The sequence below is a fragment of the Centruroides vittatus genome, unplaced genomic scaffold, assembly GCF_030686945.1.
Source record: "Centruroides vittatus isolate TY-2023 unplaced genomic scaffold, ASM3068694v2 contig_538, whole genome shotgun sequence".
NCBI lineage: Eukaryota > Metazoa > Arthropoda > Arachnida > Scorpiones > Buthidae > Centruroides > Centruroides vittatus.
In genome coordinates, this window is record NW_027122316.1 from 43641 (window position 1) to 63217 (window position 19577).

The window sequence follows — 19577 nt, forward strand, 5'->3', positions numbered from 1 at the left end:
TTAACCTTTTTCAAGAAATCGGACGCACCAACTTTAAAGGATTTGGATATCGTCGCGGCAGAAGGCGTCTGGGCTTATCACACGATGCAAGAAAACCACAGTTTTCGCTCTAATGATTGTGCGTCGAAATTCAATCATGTTTTGATCCCAAATTTACATGCGCGCGTACGAAATCAGAAGCTATTGTAGTAAATGTTTTGACGCCTACAGCAATGAAAGAATTAAAAGATGATCTTGATAAGTCCAATTCTATTACAACACTAAACGACGCTTCAAACCACGGTAACAAGAAAATATACTCTATTCTAGTGCGCTTTTTTCAACCTTTTGTAGGTGTGCAAGTAAAAACTTTAGATCTCCAAGACCAACCAGGTGAGACTTCTGACATCATTGTCGATTATTTAAACCAAGTGTTGACAGATAATAATTTGACAGCAAAAGTCGTGGCATTTTGCGGAGACAATGCCAACGTCAATTTCGGAGGTGCGGCTAGGCGAGGAACTAACAATGTGTTAACGAAATTGCAATCATCACTGAAAAAGCCATTGATAGGTATTGGATGTGGAGCCCATGTAATTCACAATGCAATGAAATCTGCTGCAGACAGGCTACCCTTAGATTACGAAAGCATTATTGTGAAGATATATTCATTTTTTATATTTACACGATTCGAGTTGAAGCTCTAAAAAAGTTTTGCGCCGAAACTGAAACGGAATATCAACAAATGCTCGGCTATAGCAAAACTAGATGGCTTGCTCTTATGCCTGCCTTGGAAAGGGTTTTAAAAATGTATCAGCCATTAATTAAAAAACTACTTTTTGAGTATTGTAAAATGTCCCCTGTTACTAAAAAACTTTTTTGAAGATTCCACATCCGAATTGTGGCTTTATTTTTTACACGCTCTGTCAGCAAGTTTTCATCAAGCTGTATTGAAACTGGAAGGTCAGACTGTATCGGCAATTGAAGCTGCAAAAGAAATGAATCAACTAAAAGACAATTAGACTCAGAAACAGATCAATCAGTTTCTTCCATTTATGGTCCGTCAATTAATAGTGAAATCGAAAGACAATGTTACTGAACATAAACGTACTCAGCAAAAATATGTACTCCAATAACCACCACCTTATAAGTTGCTGAGGGAATTTTTAATTAAGAAAACTAACGTTTTCGATCTATTCCAGTTTAAACCTGAGGATGATTTATGGAATAGATCGAAAACGTTAGTTTTCTTAATTAAAAATTCCCTCGGCAACTTATAAGGTGGTGGTAATTGGAGTGATAATGTTACTGACATAAATAAAGAGTTTGTGAAAAGGGCGTCTACAGAATTTTATCAAACAAGCCGTGAATATCTGGAGCAGTGGACTTGCTTTCTTACCAAAGAAATGGAGATATTTTATTGGACAGATTTAAAAAAGGTCCCCGCATGGGAAGACGTCCAAAAATCTCTGGATGTATTAATTGAAAAGGAATATATTGACTGTAATAAAGATGCAGAAGTTTTTGACGAATTTTCGTTAATTTGTAACTACACTGCATCAAATAAAGTAACCGAATGGAATAATCTAAATGTTTCCACGGAAACTCGTTGGGTGGAAGTATTCAAACACTTTCGAGCCAACAATCTTCAGCATGAAAACTTTTCTATTTTAATTGAATATATTTTATGTTTGCCTGCTACAAATGCTCCAGTAGAAAGAGTATTTTCTATGATGAACAAATTGTAGCCATCTGAGAAGACCTAGTTACAAATTTCAGTTTTAAAGGCGATGTTGATAATTAAGGTGAATATAAAAAAACGTGGCAAGAGTTTCATTCTTACTTAAAATCATCACAAGCTATATTAAAGCAAATTTGTTCCTCTGATAAATATAAATATAACTAAACGTTTCGGGTATATACAGGGTGGGCCAACGAAAACGAAACGGCAGAGTGTTCGTGTTCTTCCAAGCAAATCGCTCGGACAGGTCGATTTTATTCTCGAGGTGACATCTTATGCAATAAAGTTTTTGCAAATCTGAATATTAACTAAACAAACATTTTTTTTCGAAATAAATGTTTGTTTAGTTAATACAAAATAAATGAGTTTTTAAAATTTTTTGTTGTCTCTTGTATTCAGAATCGCAAAAACTTTATTGCATAAGATTTCCCCTCGAGAATAAAATCGACCTGTCCGAGCGATTTACTTGGAAGAACACGAACACTCTGCCGTTTCGTTTTCGCTGGCCCACCCTGTATATTATTTAATTCGTAACTTTTAAGCTAACTGACTTTTTCGGAATAAATAACTTTAAAAAAGTGTTTTTTTTTATTGACTACCTGTTAATTAACCTAAATAAACCAATGTCCCGTTTTGAGTCAAAAAATAAATGGTCACGTTATATATACCCCAATTTAATTCCGAAATTTCTTATATTCTACAATTTAAGGCTGATTGCAACCTCTTACAATCGGCCTTAAATTGGGTGAAGCACGCGATCTCCTGCAGGTGGCATTTAAAAAACAATGCTTTTCCTAGGAGAAAAACATTTTCCAAAAATTCTCAAAAGCGGAAGCAGGTAGATTCTAACGAAATAAAACGGACGTCCATTCAAAGACAACACGTCTCTTGTCCGTATTGTCATATCCCCCTCCCAGTGTGTACGTCATTTATGGAGAGCACCTAACCAGTGAAGTTACAATAAACATTAAATGCTTGCTTTTTATAATAAAAGAGAATAAACGAATATTTTATAGGAAAGAGTTATTTGTAAGTTTATATTAGCTACTAAATACAATATGATAAAATATTACCTAAGTACATAAATGAAAACATTAGTAGACAGATGAGCACGGCGTTGCTCGGGCAAAAAGTAACGATAGCAAAGATGATCAGATTATAGCCGATCTTCAGGGTAATTCATAAATCAAAACGATCGAAAGTAAGACTTAAATATCCTTCAAGTGCATTACGACTTTCATTTTTCCATTCGGACACATCGATGGCACCCATCGATCAAATATTTCGTGATGGAGTATTCACTTAACCCTTCCATTTTTTTCTGCGCTTCTACGATCTTTGTACCCGCCAGTTCGAAAGCGATCTTCTGTTCTTTTCGGGACAAAGATATCCAAGAATATAGATAATTCTGGGAGACGGAGATTCGATTTTTTCTTTAATAAATTTCGTACAAGAATTGCACGCCATGTTAATTGTTTCTATGATTTTCGAGACGCCTAGAAGTCATAATCTGATGTAACTTTTTATAGACCGGATTTCTTTCGAGCATTTCCACACGCTCTCTGCAAATTAAAACGTATTAAATATTATTTGCATTAAAGTCTGAATCGAGAGAAGTAAAGGTACTCCACCAATATCGACAAACGAAACGACCAGGAAGAGGCAAATGATGCCAATTATCACAGCTTCAGCCATTTTTCTGAAATTAAGACAGATGAAACTTATTAGATAACTATAGAAATATTTTGTAATATTAATTGTAAAATCTCATTTCAATTTGGTAGCAGGACCCTTAATGTTGAAGAATACCAACTTGAATTGTTTAGAAATAAGAAATTCGAATGTTCTATTCGTGAAACATTCGATTCGATTCTAAATAACTATATATTAACCTTCGGTTCAAATCGAAAGTTAGTATATAGTTATTTGGGGTCTCCTACCGCTAAGCATTCCATATTTGATCCGGCATTCGTCTATCTAACTTCGTTCTTAAGATTAAGGAAGAACAGACATCGGACGTGGGAATTTTTGGGTTTGCAATTTGAAAATTGTATCCCAACAACACTTTTAAATGATATTTGTGAAAGATGCTGCAATTAAATATTAAGACATTTATCGAAGATCATGCCGAATCGTATCGGATTTGAAATCAAATGCTAAGGAGACAATAAATGCCATTGCATATACACTGAAGTCCACGTCATTTAGTTGTGCCGTACTTCTGGTAAGTTCAATATTAACGTGAGGATACAACCTCTGCAAGAATATTTAGCCAGTATTCGTACAATCGTATATAAGAATACATTTTGTGTGGTAATAAGAGCGAATGCAATGGTGGTATACAAATTGCACGACTAAATACGATCGTTATCAGATCTTCCATATAATTTGGTGGTAACATTTTTTTGTGGAATATGGACAAAACGAGTCAGGTGTGAATCCTGTAGTTTTTCCCTTATAATAGTTGTTTTATCCCTAACAGACAGCTCGGTAAATAAACGATCCATAATTTAATAAAAGCAAATCTTACCAAATTTTCTGCAAACTTCGAATCCTTGTTCGATTAAATTGTATTTTGTATTTAGAACGTTCCACAGTTTGAGCGTGTATTAATATAAATTAATAGGGTTTAAATTTTAAATTTAAATGGACACTTCGCAAAACGTAACTTTTCTGGAGGAAGGAGTAAAACTTTGTTATAAAGAAAATGTAAATAAATAAGTTATTATCTGGCGATAATGAAATTCAATAAATCAAACAAGTTTCAAGTGTGTAAGAATAACAAACTGTTTCATAAAATCTTATCTTTATTTGACTTTGAAACCTATAAATTTTAACATTTCTTTATAATTTATATAAATGTATGGTTTATGACACAAATACAAATGATAATCCACTTTCCGGATATTAATACAAAATGAAATTCGTGTAATTTAAACAATGATCATTTTAACTGGTAGCAATTTCTAATTATTATCCATTTTCTATTATGACTAGTCGATCCATTTGTCAATTTAATGAAAAATAATGACCTGCCAACTCAATTCTGACTACGCAAAGTCGTGTCGAGTTGGTAGATCATTAACATGGAAGATTTGCAAGATGTCCTATCAAAATCATGTTCCTAAACTTTCCGATCTCTTGAAAGTAGGTCTTCTTGGTCGAAATTTATTTAATAACGGCTCCATTATCCAGCACAAAGCTGAAATTCCTAATAATCCACCAAAACTGAAGAATAACAAGCTGTAGCTGCCTGAAGAATCGCGGATGTATCCTAAAAATCAAATTAATTTATAAGAACACGAGTTTAAACTAAACTTCTAAGAGATTAAATGAGATAGTTGATAAAAATCGATACTAAACGTTGCTTTAAAATAAAACTTACCAATAATTCTGGGAGTAACTAGACTTAACAAACCGGTGAAAGTTGCTCCCGTTCCTAGAGCGAGTGGAAGATAATCGATTCCCAAGTAATCCACATAAACAGCAGTTGCATTGATGTTTATAAAACTTCCAATTAAACCAATAACAGCGGTTAGAAACAGCAACACAATGTAATTTTTTAAAAATGGTATCCCTATAAAAATTCCCGCCATGAAGGAAAAACCAAATCTTATGGCATTTTTTCGTTTTATAAATTGTAAATCAACGATCCATCCACCACCCAAACGACCAAAGAGTTCGGCGATGGAAGAAGCAGAGAGGAAGAACACGGCTTTATGTCCATCGATACCGCAATCTTTACCGTGATCGACAATAACGGTTAAAAATGTCTGAAAAGCAAAATCGTAAATCATAAACGACAACCATATTACATGAAACATTGGGGATTTAAATATATATAACAAAGACTTTAAAAAATTTAAGCAAAAATTATTCTGAAAGTCTTCGTGTTGCGACGAATCGTTTTGAAGGTTTGGTGGCTCCATTTGCAAACTTATAGACTCTTTTCTAGTTGGAGTTTCAGTTTCAAACATAGTCATAGCAGTTTCTATGGATCTTCGGTGGACTACTTCAGCTATCGAAGCTATGCTAGAAGTTCTTCTGTCCTTTTTCTCTACTTTAGGTTTCTTTGGTCTCGGAGGATCACGATAGAGTACAGCTGCTATGAAACCTTCCAATATAATTCCTGTTAATATGAGATAGGAACCTCGTAGACCGTATTTATTAATGGAAAACTCTAGCAGAGGAGGCAGAGCAAAGGCTCCAGCAGAGATGCCCGCTAAAGTGATTCCTAGAGCTACAGTCCGATAACGAGAGAAGAATTTATTGATATTGATCATATTGCACATTCCAACCACACCAGAGCCAAAACCTAAATTGCGAAGAGTAGAAATATGTAAGTAATCACGAAAATAATCCACACAAAATTATATTTCGAGAATATTACCATATAAAATTCCAAATAATAATGTAATATAAAGTATATCATCTACAAAAAAGAGAGATCCCATTCCTATTACGGCTGATATCAGTCCAATAAACATTTGGCATCTAATGGGAAACTCGGAGGCAATAATTCCTATCAAAGTAGCTAAGCGGAAGACAAGAAAAAACGTGAAAATTTAAATGTGTTTAAATCGTATAAAGATATTGTTTCAAATTAATGAATACCTGCAAACATTCCAATTGTTTTTCTTAGAAAAAATGGCCAAGCTGCTGCCTCTCTGGATACATCATAAGAATTCATTATTGCTATGTACAGCACTCCCGAAGTTCTTTGAACGGCTGTAACAGTAAGCATGGTCCAAAAAGAACAAGCAGCCACAACCCAAGCCCATCCTCCGTCTACTATTACCTTAGCCATTTTAGTTTAAAATACATCCAAGGTTTCTACTAGATGACTATTTAAAGTGCAATTTATTATAAACTTATTCTTTGGAGGATTAAGTTTTCTAAATTATTTATTGCAGTTGTTATCTCGCTCTTAATTACAGCAGGAAACACAAAGTTTCTGTTATTAGATATTAGCTTTTATACTTTTTAATAGTATTTTTATCGATAAACATTTGTAACGTTAAAATCAATTCTGCCACTCGGAAGACATTATTAAATTAAAGGCCACCATCTTGTTTCCTCTTTGCAACGACCTGCTTCGAAAGATTATATCAGTTTTTTACGAAATAAATGAAATATATTTATCGTTTAATTCACTAATTCAAATAAATTCGTATAGAAATGTAAAAACATGGAAGATCATGGATAAGTAAAGCACAATATGCTAATATTTAGTTATAAAATACAGTTATAGCAAGAATAAGAGAATTTGATGATTTACGATACGAGTTAACTTAGATAAAACCTTAAAATAGCGATATAAGTTGAGCAATCCGGTTTTAAGAACGTAAACAATAGAATCTTATAAGCGAGATGGGTTGATAAGAATAATAAGTGCAGAACCAAAACGGTTAGGAGTTAAAAGTTAAAATTTGGTACACAGTCAGGTCAGGATACGCCATGAAAATGCACGCTAAGAAAGGACTTTTAGAAATTTCCGCCGCGGAGGAGGGGAAAAGGATTAACCGCTCGTCCATTCAGCCTCTACCACTTCTTATGTTTTTGCTTTTTCCGTCCTGTGGCACTAAGATGGCCTCTTATAGAAAGCCCATTATGGGTTCGGCTAGGCCCACAATGTGGCGAGGGACGGAGGTCGACACTATCCCCGAAGAATTCCCGGGTTTTCCGACCTGTAGGGATTCGATCCCGGATCCCCCGAGGCGCCTTGACCTCTCTTCCATCCGGCTTCCGTCTAATTTGATATCGTTAAAGCCGAAAAAGTGTCATCGTTTCGATTTGTATTTACGTACATTTTTATGTCATTATACTTATATTATATTTTATTTTATTATTTCAAAAAATAATAAAAGTCAAATAAATTAAATGACTTCATTTTATTAAACTTCATCCATTGTAGGATATTGCATTTAGAGTATCTATCTGGCAACACTAAAATGTAAAACACATGTTACGTTGTTATGAGAACCAATGCGTGTACTTTACAAGGTTATTTATATCAGATCATTTTCCTCAATTTAAAGGTTATATGTATCGATAACTGCAGTCGTCGTTTATAATTATTAATGACCTTTAATTAATTTATTCCATTGTTAAATAAGTTTAATATCTCAACATGTTTAAGAATAAAATTAAAGCTGTGTTGATAGACTTGAATGGAACATTGCATATAGAAAATACAGCCGTTCCAGGTGCTGTTGATGCACTCAATAGGTAATTTATAATAATAATTAAAACCATGAACTTAAATAAGGGTCAGTTTCCAATAAAAAAAAGTTCTCCTTCTTGTCAGATGTGGTGCATTGTCATATCTCATTAAAGCCAGATGATCTGCTGAATTATCATGCTAAAATTAGGTTAAGTTATACAAAATAATTTGTTTGCAAGTAGCCGGATAATTCAGCAGATTGTCTGGATCTAATTGAAAATCAGGTTTTTTTTTTTTTTTTTTTCAGTTGTTTACATGCATTTTGTCAAAGCAAAATGAACCAAACCAACCATTTTTATTGCCTTGCAAGTTTATGCAACATAAAGTCACAAATACAACTACACAATTTACAGTACTTAGATCTTAGTTGGTACTGAGTTCTAGATAAACACTAAGTTTGAACAAGCAGATGCTTATGAGTGTCTGAGGCTCGTGAAAGTAAGAATTCTTGCGTGAAAATCTAGAATGCATTAAAACTGGTAGTGTTATCGGAACCAATATTAAGAGGGCTAGAATTAAAACGTATAAGCTTACATTTACCCTCACAAAATTGTGGCTATAACACTAGCGCTATGGTTAAAGAGTAAACTCTCAGATATTGTATGTATATGTGTATAAATGCGTGTGTCATATTGAAATTTTTTTCCTGTACTTGTTTGATTTTTTTCTTCTTTATTTATCAAAGTAAGAGATAAATGGGCTCCTCCCTAGTTGCAGTACTAGTTATAACCATCATTAAATGAAACAATCATGCTTCCTGAGTGATAATGGGTCAAATTAGTTAATTAAAAATTACATTATCCCTGTTTCATCATGTCTGCCAAGTATTTTAAATTATAAAAGTCTCGCCATAATTTTTATAAGGAAATCCTGGTCACCAGGCAAGTAAATATTTTGAGAGTGAATTGAAACAAAACCAAGGATATGAAAGATGATAATTCAAGAAAATGAATTCTAGTCATTTAGTGATCCTGAATAAAATCTAGTACAACCACAGAGGCTGTATTGAGCTGTTATTCTAGTAGCTGTACTGGAATAACAGCTCAATACAAAGCAATAGGGATTATACTGGAATTATATGTACAGTTTAAGAAGGGACTGGTCAAAGTATTATCTATGTGGACTTTTTTAGTAGTAATAGAGACATAGTCCTATGAATTTGTTCTCATACGTCTATTTACTAACCATGTGAATAAACTATCAGCTAGAAAAAGTTTGCAGAACTTTTTAGTCATTTCTTTAATGCCAAGAACTATTGTACTGTACATGTTATTAAAGGAAAGGGGATTTGCTAGAAGTACATCATTATACAAAAGAGGGAGGGAGGGAGGGAGGGAGGGAGGGAGTTAACCAGTTTTCTTTCATTATTTTTTATGAGATGTTTAATGTTTTACAGGTTGAGAGAAAGTAATGTAAATATCCGTTTTGTAACAAATACTACAAAAGAATCCAAACGATTACTATGGGAGAGGCTGGTCGGACTCGGCTTTAGTCTAAAACCCGAAGAAATGTTTTCGTCTTTAATTGCCGCTAAAGAATTAATAGTGTCTCGCCAATTAAGACCAATGCTGTTTCTTGAGAAAATTGCAATGGAAGATTTTAATGGTAAGATATTTTTTACATTATAAATATTTAATATTATGTTGGATATGACAATAGACAATATGAAAATCATTTTCATAAAAATGCTTTGCTTTAATTTGTTTTTAATATTAAAATTTTGGTTTTGTTATTGTAAGCTGGTCCTTTGGTTTCTCCACACCTCAAAAACATTTGTTAAAAATAACTCATTCATTGGACAAGATGGAAGAATGAAGATTACTTAGTTTCTTCCATATTTTAAACTGTGCCAACTGCCATTTTAATTTGAGTTTAAATTAACAATTTAGGAGCACATCTTTGTTAATTTTTTCTTCCCTATGGATGTTAAAAGGCTTTATCATCAATTGAGAGGAATAAAAAGAGTGTGGTTGTCTTCGATAATCAAATAATTGTTAAAACAAGTCATGCTGATTACAAAATTCTTGATCACTTTAAGCAGTAGATTTTTCCTCAACATAGACAACTTGCATGTGATACATTCAAGTCCCAGATGTATGTGTTGTACTGTACTGTACATGTGCATTTCACCCAGCACCATATTTGTGATGTTTCTGGACCTGATAACCTCACCTGATACATGACAGAGTAACCAAACTTTAATGTGGAAAATGTAAACTTTGAGTGGTTCACATAATGAAGAGATATGGTGTAAGTAAATTTTAAAACAAAATAAAAAAAATTTGACAATTACAAAAAGAAGAAAAAAGTTATCGCATGGCTTTTAGAAGTGATGCAATCCGATAGTCAATAAAACTATCATAAAATATGCTATGTATATTTTTAGTCAGTATGATACAATGATCAAGTGTCATAATTGTTTTAATGTACTTAAATTTCTCTTCCTAGGAAAGGTATGTTCTGAAGAACTCTTTACCTAAATCTTTGGATAAATCCAGCCACTTACTACAAAATTGAGCTTTAAGTGATTTTTATGCCCTTTTGTGGTTAAGAGTTAAAAAGACAAGGTTATTAAGACGTCATCATATACGGTATTATCTTTGGCCATGAACTTTGATCTTCTAATTCGAACATATTTTAACTTTAATATTTAAACGACAGAATGTTCGAACACTCTAAGAAGAAATTTGAGTCATCATACAGATCAACTCCACTGTACGGTACATGAAAATTTTACTTCTGTACCAGTCGGCGTCTTGACTAGTATGAGTTGTTAAATAACATAGTAAAAAAATCCTGCATCGAGTTGCATAACTTTCCTGGCTGTTATGAGATCTTAATTAAAAAATAAATTTTATATTATTAAACATAAATAAGTTTGTATGTGGCACCATTATTCATGAGATTTTGTTATAAAAGCTTTTTATGTTTTTAGGTATTATAAAATGGCAAAAGGCTTAATTTTGAGGTTAGAGATGAATTTTATAAAAAAATTGTAAATGTTAATAACGAGTAAACTCTTCATTAAGTTCAACTTTACTCGAGATACGTTCCGCGATCTCCCTCGACCTTTAACTATCAAAATTTAATAGCATTGATCCCTCTAATATACTAACCTTTCTGAAAAATTTCAGAAATTTTCGACAAAAGTCATGGAAATTATTAAGCTTCAAATTGGGTGAACAAAATCGTGCCCACTCCGCATACACACATCCATATATACAGAAAAAATCTCAAATTTTTTGCATTTCTTGACATTTCAAGGTTCCCTGAGTCCAAAAATGTAAAAATGTTTGAATAGTTCTACTATGACATATAACAGAGCTGGGAAAATAAAATACATGTTTTGCCATCTTCTAAACATGAGAAACACTCGGATGCGAGCCAAACTATATATAACTCCAGAAACAGCATGGCACATATATGGAGCAGGGATGGGGCAATGACGATTCAATCACACGGGATGACGTTTACGGGCAGTTCTGGGAGCTGCTTGGAAAAGCATGGAAAGTTTCTATGAATATTAAATTCAAAACTGAGTGAATGTAATATTAACACTAACCTTTATCTTCAGTTGATATATGTTAATCTCGAAATGTTGTGTGTGAAGCTGATAAGGTAAGTTCTAGAAAGTTATAGAGAGATCGCTCTCTCTAGAACTTTGCAGAGCTTGCCTTTTGAGTTTCATATTCAGATATATGTTTTGATGATCCATTTTACAAACATTTTTTGTGGTTAAGACAATTATTGACAAGCTGAATGAGTCTCTACGAAGACAAGGTTATTGGGCTGCAGTTTGAAAAAATGTAGACTTATAAATTCCCACTGTTGTCCATCTGTCTTTCCTTAATCTTGAGAACAGAGTTAGATAGATGAAAGACGAGACCAGATATGGAATGCTCAGGGGCGGGAGGTCTTAATTAACGGTGTACGAACTTCCGATGCAAATCGGAAGTCGTGTTATTTTAATTAAAAAATTTCCCCTGTAAGGAGTTAGACAGATGATGGCATGACTCTGTTGACAACAAGAAAAGTATTATGTACAGCCTGGCATTGTGATGATATCAGAATAAATAATTACTTATTATCTATGAAAATAAATTGAATCCAAAAGTAGACATCTAAGTCAAAGATCTTTTCAAAGATCAAAGTTTTGAATAGGCAGAGAACTTTTTCAAGTAATTTGATCTGTTGGATTACTTGTTTGTAAATTTAAACTATAGAAAGTGATTTATCTACTTAAAATGATTAAAGAATTAAGTGGACCACTGCTTCTGTCCTCTGTCTCCTTATGATGGGGTCTGCGCAACATCAAGTAGGGATTATCTTTCAAATGAAGTATATAGGTATTGTCAGGAACCTTAATTTGCTATGGTGGCTGCAAAGCACAGGAGGAACTCTGAAAATGAAGGCCGATGTTAAACAATGGACATATGGAGGCCAAGGTTGGTAGCCTACTATCAGATTAGGTTGCAGTTGGTTGGTACTTTCTCAGCTGAAGTACAGACATCCATTTTGCATTGCTTCATGGTTTTTCCCATTAAAATTTATAATGTTGCATAAAGAAATTCCAATACAAGATTATTCAATTATTTTAAAATACAACAAGATGACATACCCCTTTGGAAAGGTATAAACTTTAGTTTGTACTGTTGAGTCAATTTATACTGAGTAAAATGGTGCACCTTGTCTGTGTATACTATTTGTAAGGCCCGAAATGGAGTTAAATGAAATGATTTATTAGATTTTATTAGGAATTATTATATGGAATAAATATCATTAAATTCTGTTAAATGATTATTATTTTATTGATTATCCTTTAATTTGGATATAAATATAAGAGGATTAATATAATTGTTTCTTGTATTTGCTTCATGCCTGGTTGTCACTTAGTTTCATAAATGGCCATCAACATCCACTGTAATACCAGACTTACTATACACAGGATACAATTATCACACGATTAGGAAATCAACATTTATTAATTCATATATGAGGAATGCATTTCGGGCCATCTTGTCCCTTATAAGCCCATATACAAGTTACGATGGCTGTTAATGAAACTAAGAGGATTAGTATAAATATAGATTTGAATATAACTTAAATATGTAATGACGTGAATGAAAAAATTTAATGTCATTACAGAAATGTTTTAAAACATTAAAATTGTTAAAAAATTTTAATTACAATTACAATTTCTTTAAAATCAGATATAGAAACTGAAAATCCTAATGCAGTTGTTATTGGTCTTGCTCCATCAACATTTCATTATGAAAATTTAAATAAAGCATTCAGGTAAATAAAAATCTTAAACATTATATGTTTTATTACTTTAAACTAATTGTGATCCAATCTAATTTTACTAATTTAATTGATATATTTAACCCTCCTAAGAGAATTATGCTTCAGACTCTACTTCAAATGTTATATTTCTTACTATAGCATAAATTAATTCATCACTATCTGTTTAACCCCTAATAGCTACTTCCAACTCTAGAGGTGGATGCATGCAGGTGACAAAATTAAGATGACATTGAACGTTGATAACTGCAGGGACCATATTCTCGTCACCTTCTCTGGTCTCTCGTCTCGCACAAGCCAACCGGCTTGTGCGAGACGAGAGACCAGAGAATGTGACATTACAGACTTTATTTTGTTGAGTAGAAAAAGTTTATGTTCATGGATTCATCTATACTTTATTGCAATATTTTTAGGTTACTGTTGAATGGTGCACATTTTATTGGAATCCATAAAGGAAGATATTATAAACTAAAAGATGGCTTAGCACTTGGGCCAGGACCATTTATATCAGGTTTAGAATATGCTACCAGTAAGACTGCAGAAATAGTTGGAAAACCGGAAACTTTATTTTTTCACCAGGCTCTGTCGTCTATTAATTGTAAGCCAGAGGAAGCCGTAATGATCGGTGATGTACGAATCTATATTTAATTTGATGTAGTTGTGATATTAAGGAAAAGTATGTAAAATTTTACTTTTAACCCATGCAAACAAAATTATTTATAGGATGTTAGAGATGATGTGGAAGGAGCGCAGCGTGCTGGAATAACGGGTATGCTTGTAAAAACAGGTATGAATTTTAAATGTTATAGAATAATTGAAGACACAAGTGGATGAAGGTGTTGATTACAAAGTTGAAGTTTTTATTATGTAATTTTTTAGTGTAAATATATGAAACAGTGTGTTGCATTGGTATTATTAGTCATACAATTTGTCAGTAAAGACTCATTTATAATTTTTACTGTTACATTACATCTTCATCTATGCAGGACAATTAAGTTTTGAATAATTGTAACTTAACACTTTCATCTACTGATGTCTTCAATTGTTAGAAATAGAATTAGTTCTCCAAAATACAAAAAGCTTATATATCAAAATAAGTAAACTTAATCAATGTGAGCAATTCTTTGCAAAAATTTAAAAGTATCTGATTATTAGAGTTGGCTCCATACATTCGGTATTCATACATTGTTGAATAATTGCCTATTCGTCCCCGTTGATTCACCACATGTCAACAAGAAGTAAGAAACGGCAAATACTGAATGTTAGTCATGATTAAATCATCCACACACTTGGTATTGGTCAAATATTTGTTCGGCATTTAGTGATTACCAAATGTATGGTACAGTCTTAAGGTTTGTACATCTTCAGAAGAACTGTTTAAATGTTTAAAATCGGATATTCCTGAGTATAATACATTGGACGTCAAAAGTTAAGCACAGATCACAAAATCAACAATATTTTTAAAACCACTTAAACAAATTTACAAAACTTTCATAGGGTTATACATACCTACTTTAGGTATACACTGCATACAGTGGGAAAAAAATGAATGAATGTTAACAGAAAAAATAACAGATGAATGCAAGTAACAATAAATGCGAATACAAAATAAGAGGTTTGAATACAAATGTTGAGGTCACTATTTAATGCTTTAATGCAAGCTTGACGGTGTTGACTCATATCTTCAATAAGAAATTGCAAAGACTGAGAAGGCAGTATTGTCATTCACGCGAAAGAGTCATTTGGAGGTCACCAGGGGTTTGTGGAGGGGATCTGTCTATGGATGGTGGACGAATACGTTGCAGCTGTTTGTGCTTGTCTCATTATCAGAAAATTTTCCTGGTCTGTCTGAGATGTCTGATCCCCTGCCTTGATATCTATTCAGTCAGATCAGAGTGGTTCTGATTGCACGCAATTTGACAAAATGGCCATCCTGCTTTTCTCAGTCCTATGATATGACCTTTTTCAAACTTTATCAGCCATGTGTGACCTTTTTAACCCCATCAAACAGCCCTCCTAACAAAAGAAATACTGAAAATTCTGGTGGAATTACCTGTTGTGAAAGCAAACAGGACAAATAGAAATGACTAATTCTGTGATGAGAAATTATTCTCTAATCATTTACACATATGTCCGAGATATAGTTGTATGCCAAGTTTTGCAATAATTAGATAAAATTATCTGGTTATGTAACTTTTTTGTCAATGAGCATATTCTTAAATCCAATGAAACCAGCTTTGTGACTTGTTGTAGTCATGTGAATGTACTCTTGATAATAAATAATGAATAATAATTCTGGCATTGATATTAGAAGAATTATTACATTCATCTCTTTTAACTTTTCTAGGATTATTTCAAATACTTGTTCAAAAGCAGGTTTATTTTAATTTTTCATTTTTGATTCTTTCTGCCCTGTAGTCACTAAGGCTTTCTTCATCAAACCCATTATGGATTCAGTCAATGGGGAAGATGATTGGTTAAGAGATGAGGCTCAACATATCTGGCATGAATCACCCCTTGAAAAATTTCTGGAGTTTGTAGACTTCTTCAGAATCATTTCAGAGTCCTCCAGAGTTATAGGCTGATGCCTTAACTGCTCAGCCATCTGTCCATTTACAAAAGCAGGTTAAACAAATTCTAAATTAGGTGATAGCTGACATTATAGAAAAATATGGTATTTACCAGGGTAAAAAACCAAACCAATACTTTCCTGCTTGTTAAATGTATTGTTTACTATCTAAAACCATCTCAAAATCAAATCATTAATGATTACAAGCATGAATAGCTTTTGTTTTCATAAAATTCTTTATTATTGCTGCTATTGACACTATTATTGTTGTAAATTACACTGGGTGATTGGTTAATGAACAGTTCGGACTACGAACAAATCGGATAACGAACACTTTTGTGAAAGATTTTTATGTTTGGACAACAAATACCTCACAGAACAAACACAAGAAGAAACGACGTAAAATAATGAATACCGATTGGTCTTTCCTTGTCTTCGGACAACAATTCGAAACTTTTCGGAGTGTGGGAGACGTCGACGTCGACGCTCAACCCAGTATATAATGATCGGACAGTATTCCTCAGAACTTTGAAACTCACCCTCGTAATTCCAGCCTTTTATTTTTCTGGCAGAAAGAATTTTTTATAGTATTCACGAGACTGTCAGGCAGGCACTTGTTAAGTTTTGCTTCGGTTTTTATTTTCAAAAGGTGAGAGTATAATAGCAAAGGTAGAGAGTGGGCAGAAGATGTCTGATGTTGCTAGGCAGTATGACTTGAACAGGTCTACAGTAGGTTGCAGTTCAATCTTATCTAAGAAAGATACAGTGTAATCAAGAAGACTCAAGCAGCTAAAGGAGTAACAAAAATCACATCTGAGAAATAAAGAACATTGAAGAGCTCATAATGGAACCTGAAACTGATCTGACGACAGAAGAACGCCAAGAACTCTTGAATGAAGAACACCAAGAAACTCGGCAAGATATGTTTTCTTCTGAAAAAGAGGGTTAATGCCGACATCTGCTATTAAACATCTTTTGAAGAACTGGGAGGATGTCAGAAGAACAGTCTTCGAATGGCATCCAAACCAGGTTGAGGTTAATAGACTTGGGGATCTCTACAATTATAATGCTATTAATTACTTCTGAAAAATCCCGAAGAAGGGGGAAAAGCAATCGACATTAGACAGATTCTTTAACTCCACAAATGGAAAAAACATGACTGATAAAAATGGAAGACTGTGTATATATGTATTTTTATTATTACATATAAATAAACATATTGTAAGAAAGTATATATTTTTTATAATTTGGAGTTTTCGGAATGAATTAATCAAATTCTCATAAAAACGTATGGTAAATCGATAATCGGTTAACAAACAATTTGGATAGCGAACAAAGTCTTGGAGTGGATTATCTTTGTTAACTGATCACCCACTGTATATTACAAGATCTTCCAAAAAGAATACAGTAATTTAAAATGGTAACAATTCTGTTAATATGTGATAATTATGTGACATGCACCAATTGATAAAGTAACAATCAGAGTTTTATTTCCCATTCACGTTCAAATGTCTCGTCATCTACTGCCTCTAGGAAGTTCTGTAATAAAATGACGACTCTGCAACAGCGAAGGTGTTTTGCAATTTGTGAAGTCTGAATCACATATTTGTGCAATATGAATAATATGTAAGAGCTGTAGAATTGTGACTACTATAGGAGTGACAACAGATATGCTTTAGTAAGTGTAAGAAGAATTTGAGTATCAGTTTGATGTATGCCATGTGACACAAGGTGTACACATTGAGAAACTGTAATGGGCAAATGTGAAACTTGGATAGTTTTCCATTCTCAGATAATGAATAATGTAATTACACTATTTAAAATAGCAGAATTCTTATTGGAAGACACTGTAAATTAAGAAAGTTATGAAAAAATACATCATCATGTTCAATGTTGATGTACTTGTATATTTTTCCTGTATTAGATAAATAGTTTTCTTTAATTGTTTTTATAATTTTTAAATTTAAAGTATTGTGAGATATTACTTTAAAAAATTACCTGATTAATAGGATTTTATTTTTCAGGAAAATATAGACCTGGAGATGAAGAAACAATATCTCCCTCGCCAAATCACGTGTTCGATAGTTTTTCCACGGCTGTCGATTACTTATTAGAAAACCTTATTTAATTACCGTGAAAAGTATAGGTATTTATATATTTGATTATTAAAGGAAATATCAAAACTTATTATTTTGAATATTAAGAAATTCAAAGATTATTAATCAATGAAAAAATTTTTTGTTACAAATAAAATGAAATTATTGAAAATTTCAGAACTGCTGTAATTTTGTTTTTTTCTTGAGAAATATTAAAAATTAGATGAGATTCACTGTTTGTGATTAAATAAATATTATAAAAGGTTTTTTAAATGCAGGATTTACTTCTATTATTACGTTTAAAACTTTTAACAGAACGAAAACTTGAAACACCCCAGAAACAATATAGTAAAACTACTTGTGTGAACAAAACTAGACACTTTAAAATTTAATCAATCACTGTTAAACAAATATTATATTTTACGTCATATAAGATACAACTTTGTCCCAGAAAGGCCGAAAAAAAAAAGTGTGTCTTACATGTGAAGGTGCAATTTTCTGTAAGCTAATGAATTCCTTACATGGACTTCATAGGCAACAGTTATATACAGTAGGCCCCCCTATAACACGGTAGATATGTTCTGTGTTGTACAAGTCACTTAGATTTTACAAATACGCGAGCCGTTCACAGCCCGGCACTTGTGCAGTTTAGGGGGTACGGCCGTTTGAAAGGTTTTCTTCTATAAAATTAATCGATTCTAGACTAATTTGACTCGAACATTTCCAAAACACGCATAATTTTTTGGGAATAATCCATATAAACTATGCTATAAACAAAAAATTGTAGGAATACTTACCGAGTGCGCATCGTTTGAAGACGCCATTGCTTAAGCTTGTTTTCGTAACAAAGTGGCTCGTCGAACGGAGGACGCATTTCCCGATAAGTTATTCTTTCTGCGAAAAATTTGCCGAACTTTGGAGACATCATTAATAGAAATATAATTTTTATGGCCATTGAATAATAAATGTTTTTAGTAGGTTTGCTGCTTGTTTAAACTCAATGGTTTGTGCAATGTCCACTATTAGTCCAGATTCGACCGATCCTGTCGAGACACGAGTCGGCCGTGACAATCTGTCTTATTCTTTTACCATGTTATACAAACACGATCACAATTTTTCGTGTTATACGAATCCGTCTTATATGAACCCGTGTTATAGGGGCATCTACTGTACATTAAATATTTTTCCGTAAATATTCTTATGTATCTTATATACTGTAAAATACAGTATTTTTAACCCATTTAATGAGTCATTTTGATATGATGTAATTTTTTGTTTGCATTTTTATGACGTGTTTAATTTTTGATCTTATCGGGCTGCAATTTGAAAAAAATTATTTAATTTTAAAATTCCTTTAACCTAAAAAATGATTTGTGAAATGGGTTAAAAATGCTTGTACAGAATATAATTAATTGTTAAGATGTCTAATTTTGTTTATGCCAATATCTTTCTTATGCTTGTTACGTGTAAAAAAGTTGAAAATATTCATAATTTTCATTAAAAGTCTGGTCTATTCATCTCTACATTAACCAGATGTAGAGATGAATAGTAACGGTGATATCAACCAGATGTGCACACATTTTCCGGCAAATGCATTCAAACAGTTTAATGTGTTGTTATAATATCCAGATTTGTCTAACCTTTTTCTAATAAATTTTAATTACGATT

At 32.8% G+C, this 19577-nt stretch overlaps 2 protein-coding genes across 2 annotated transcripts; one reads left to right on the top strand and one right to left on the bottom strand.

Annotated features, from left to right (window-relative positions):
• Nucleotides 1-4807: 4807 nt before the first annotated feature.
• LOC136978417 (monocarboxylate transporter 12-like) lies at nt 4808-6516 on the bottom strand. Its single transcript, XM_067274115.1, has 4 exons — nt 6335-6516; nt 6111-6254; nt 5106-6035; nt 4808-4994 (listed from the first exon to the last, which is right to left on the bottom strand). Exons 1-4 carry the CDS (start codon nt 6462-6464, stop codon nt 4837-4839), a joined length of 1362 nt encoding a protein of 453 aa, XP_067130216.1. The 5' UTR covers nt 6465-6516; the 3' UTR covers nt 4808-4836.
• A 1200-nt stretch (nt 6517-7716) lies between these two features.
• Nucleotides 7717-18107, top strand: LOC136978440 (haloacid dehalogenase-like hydrolase domain-containing protein 2). The gene is made up of 6 exons (XM_067274142.1): nt 7717-7948; nt 9340-9548; nt 13154-13238; nt 13658-13874; nt 13968-14031; nt 17838-18107. The coding sequence occupies exons 1-6, from the start codon at nt 7851-7853 to the stop codon at nt 17939-17941; spliced, it is 777 nt and encodes a 258-aa protein (XP_067130243.1). The 5' UTR covers nt 7717-7850; the 3' UTR covers nt 17942-18107.
• Nucleotides 18108-19577: the final 1470 nt, after the last annotated feature.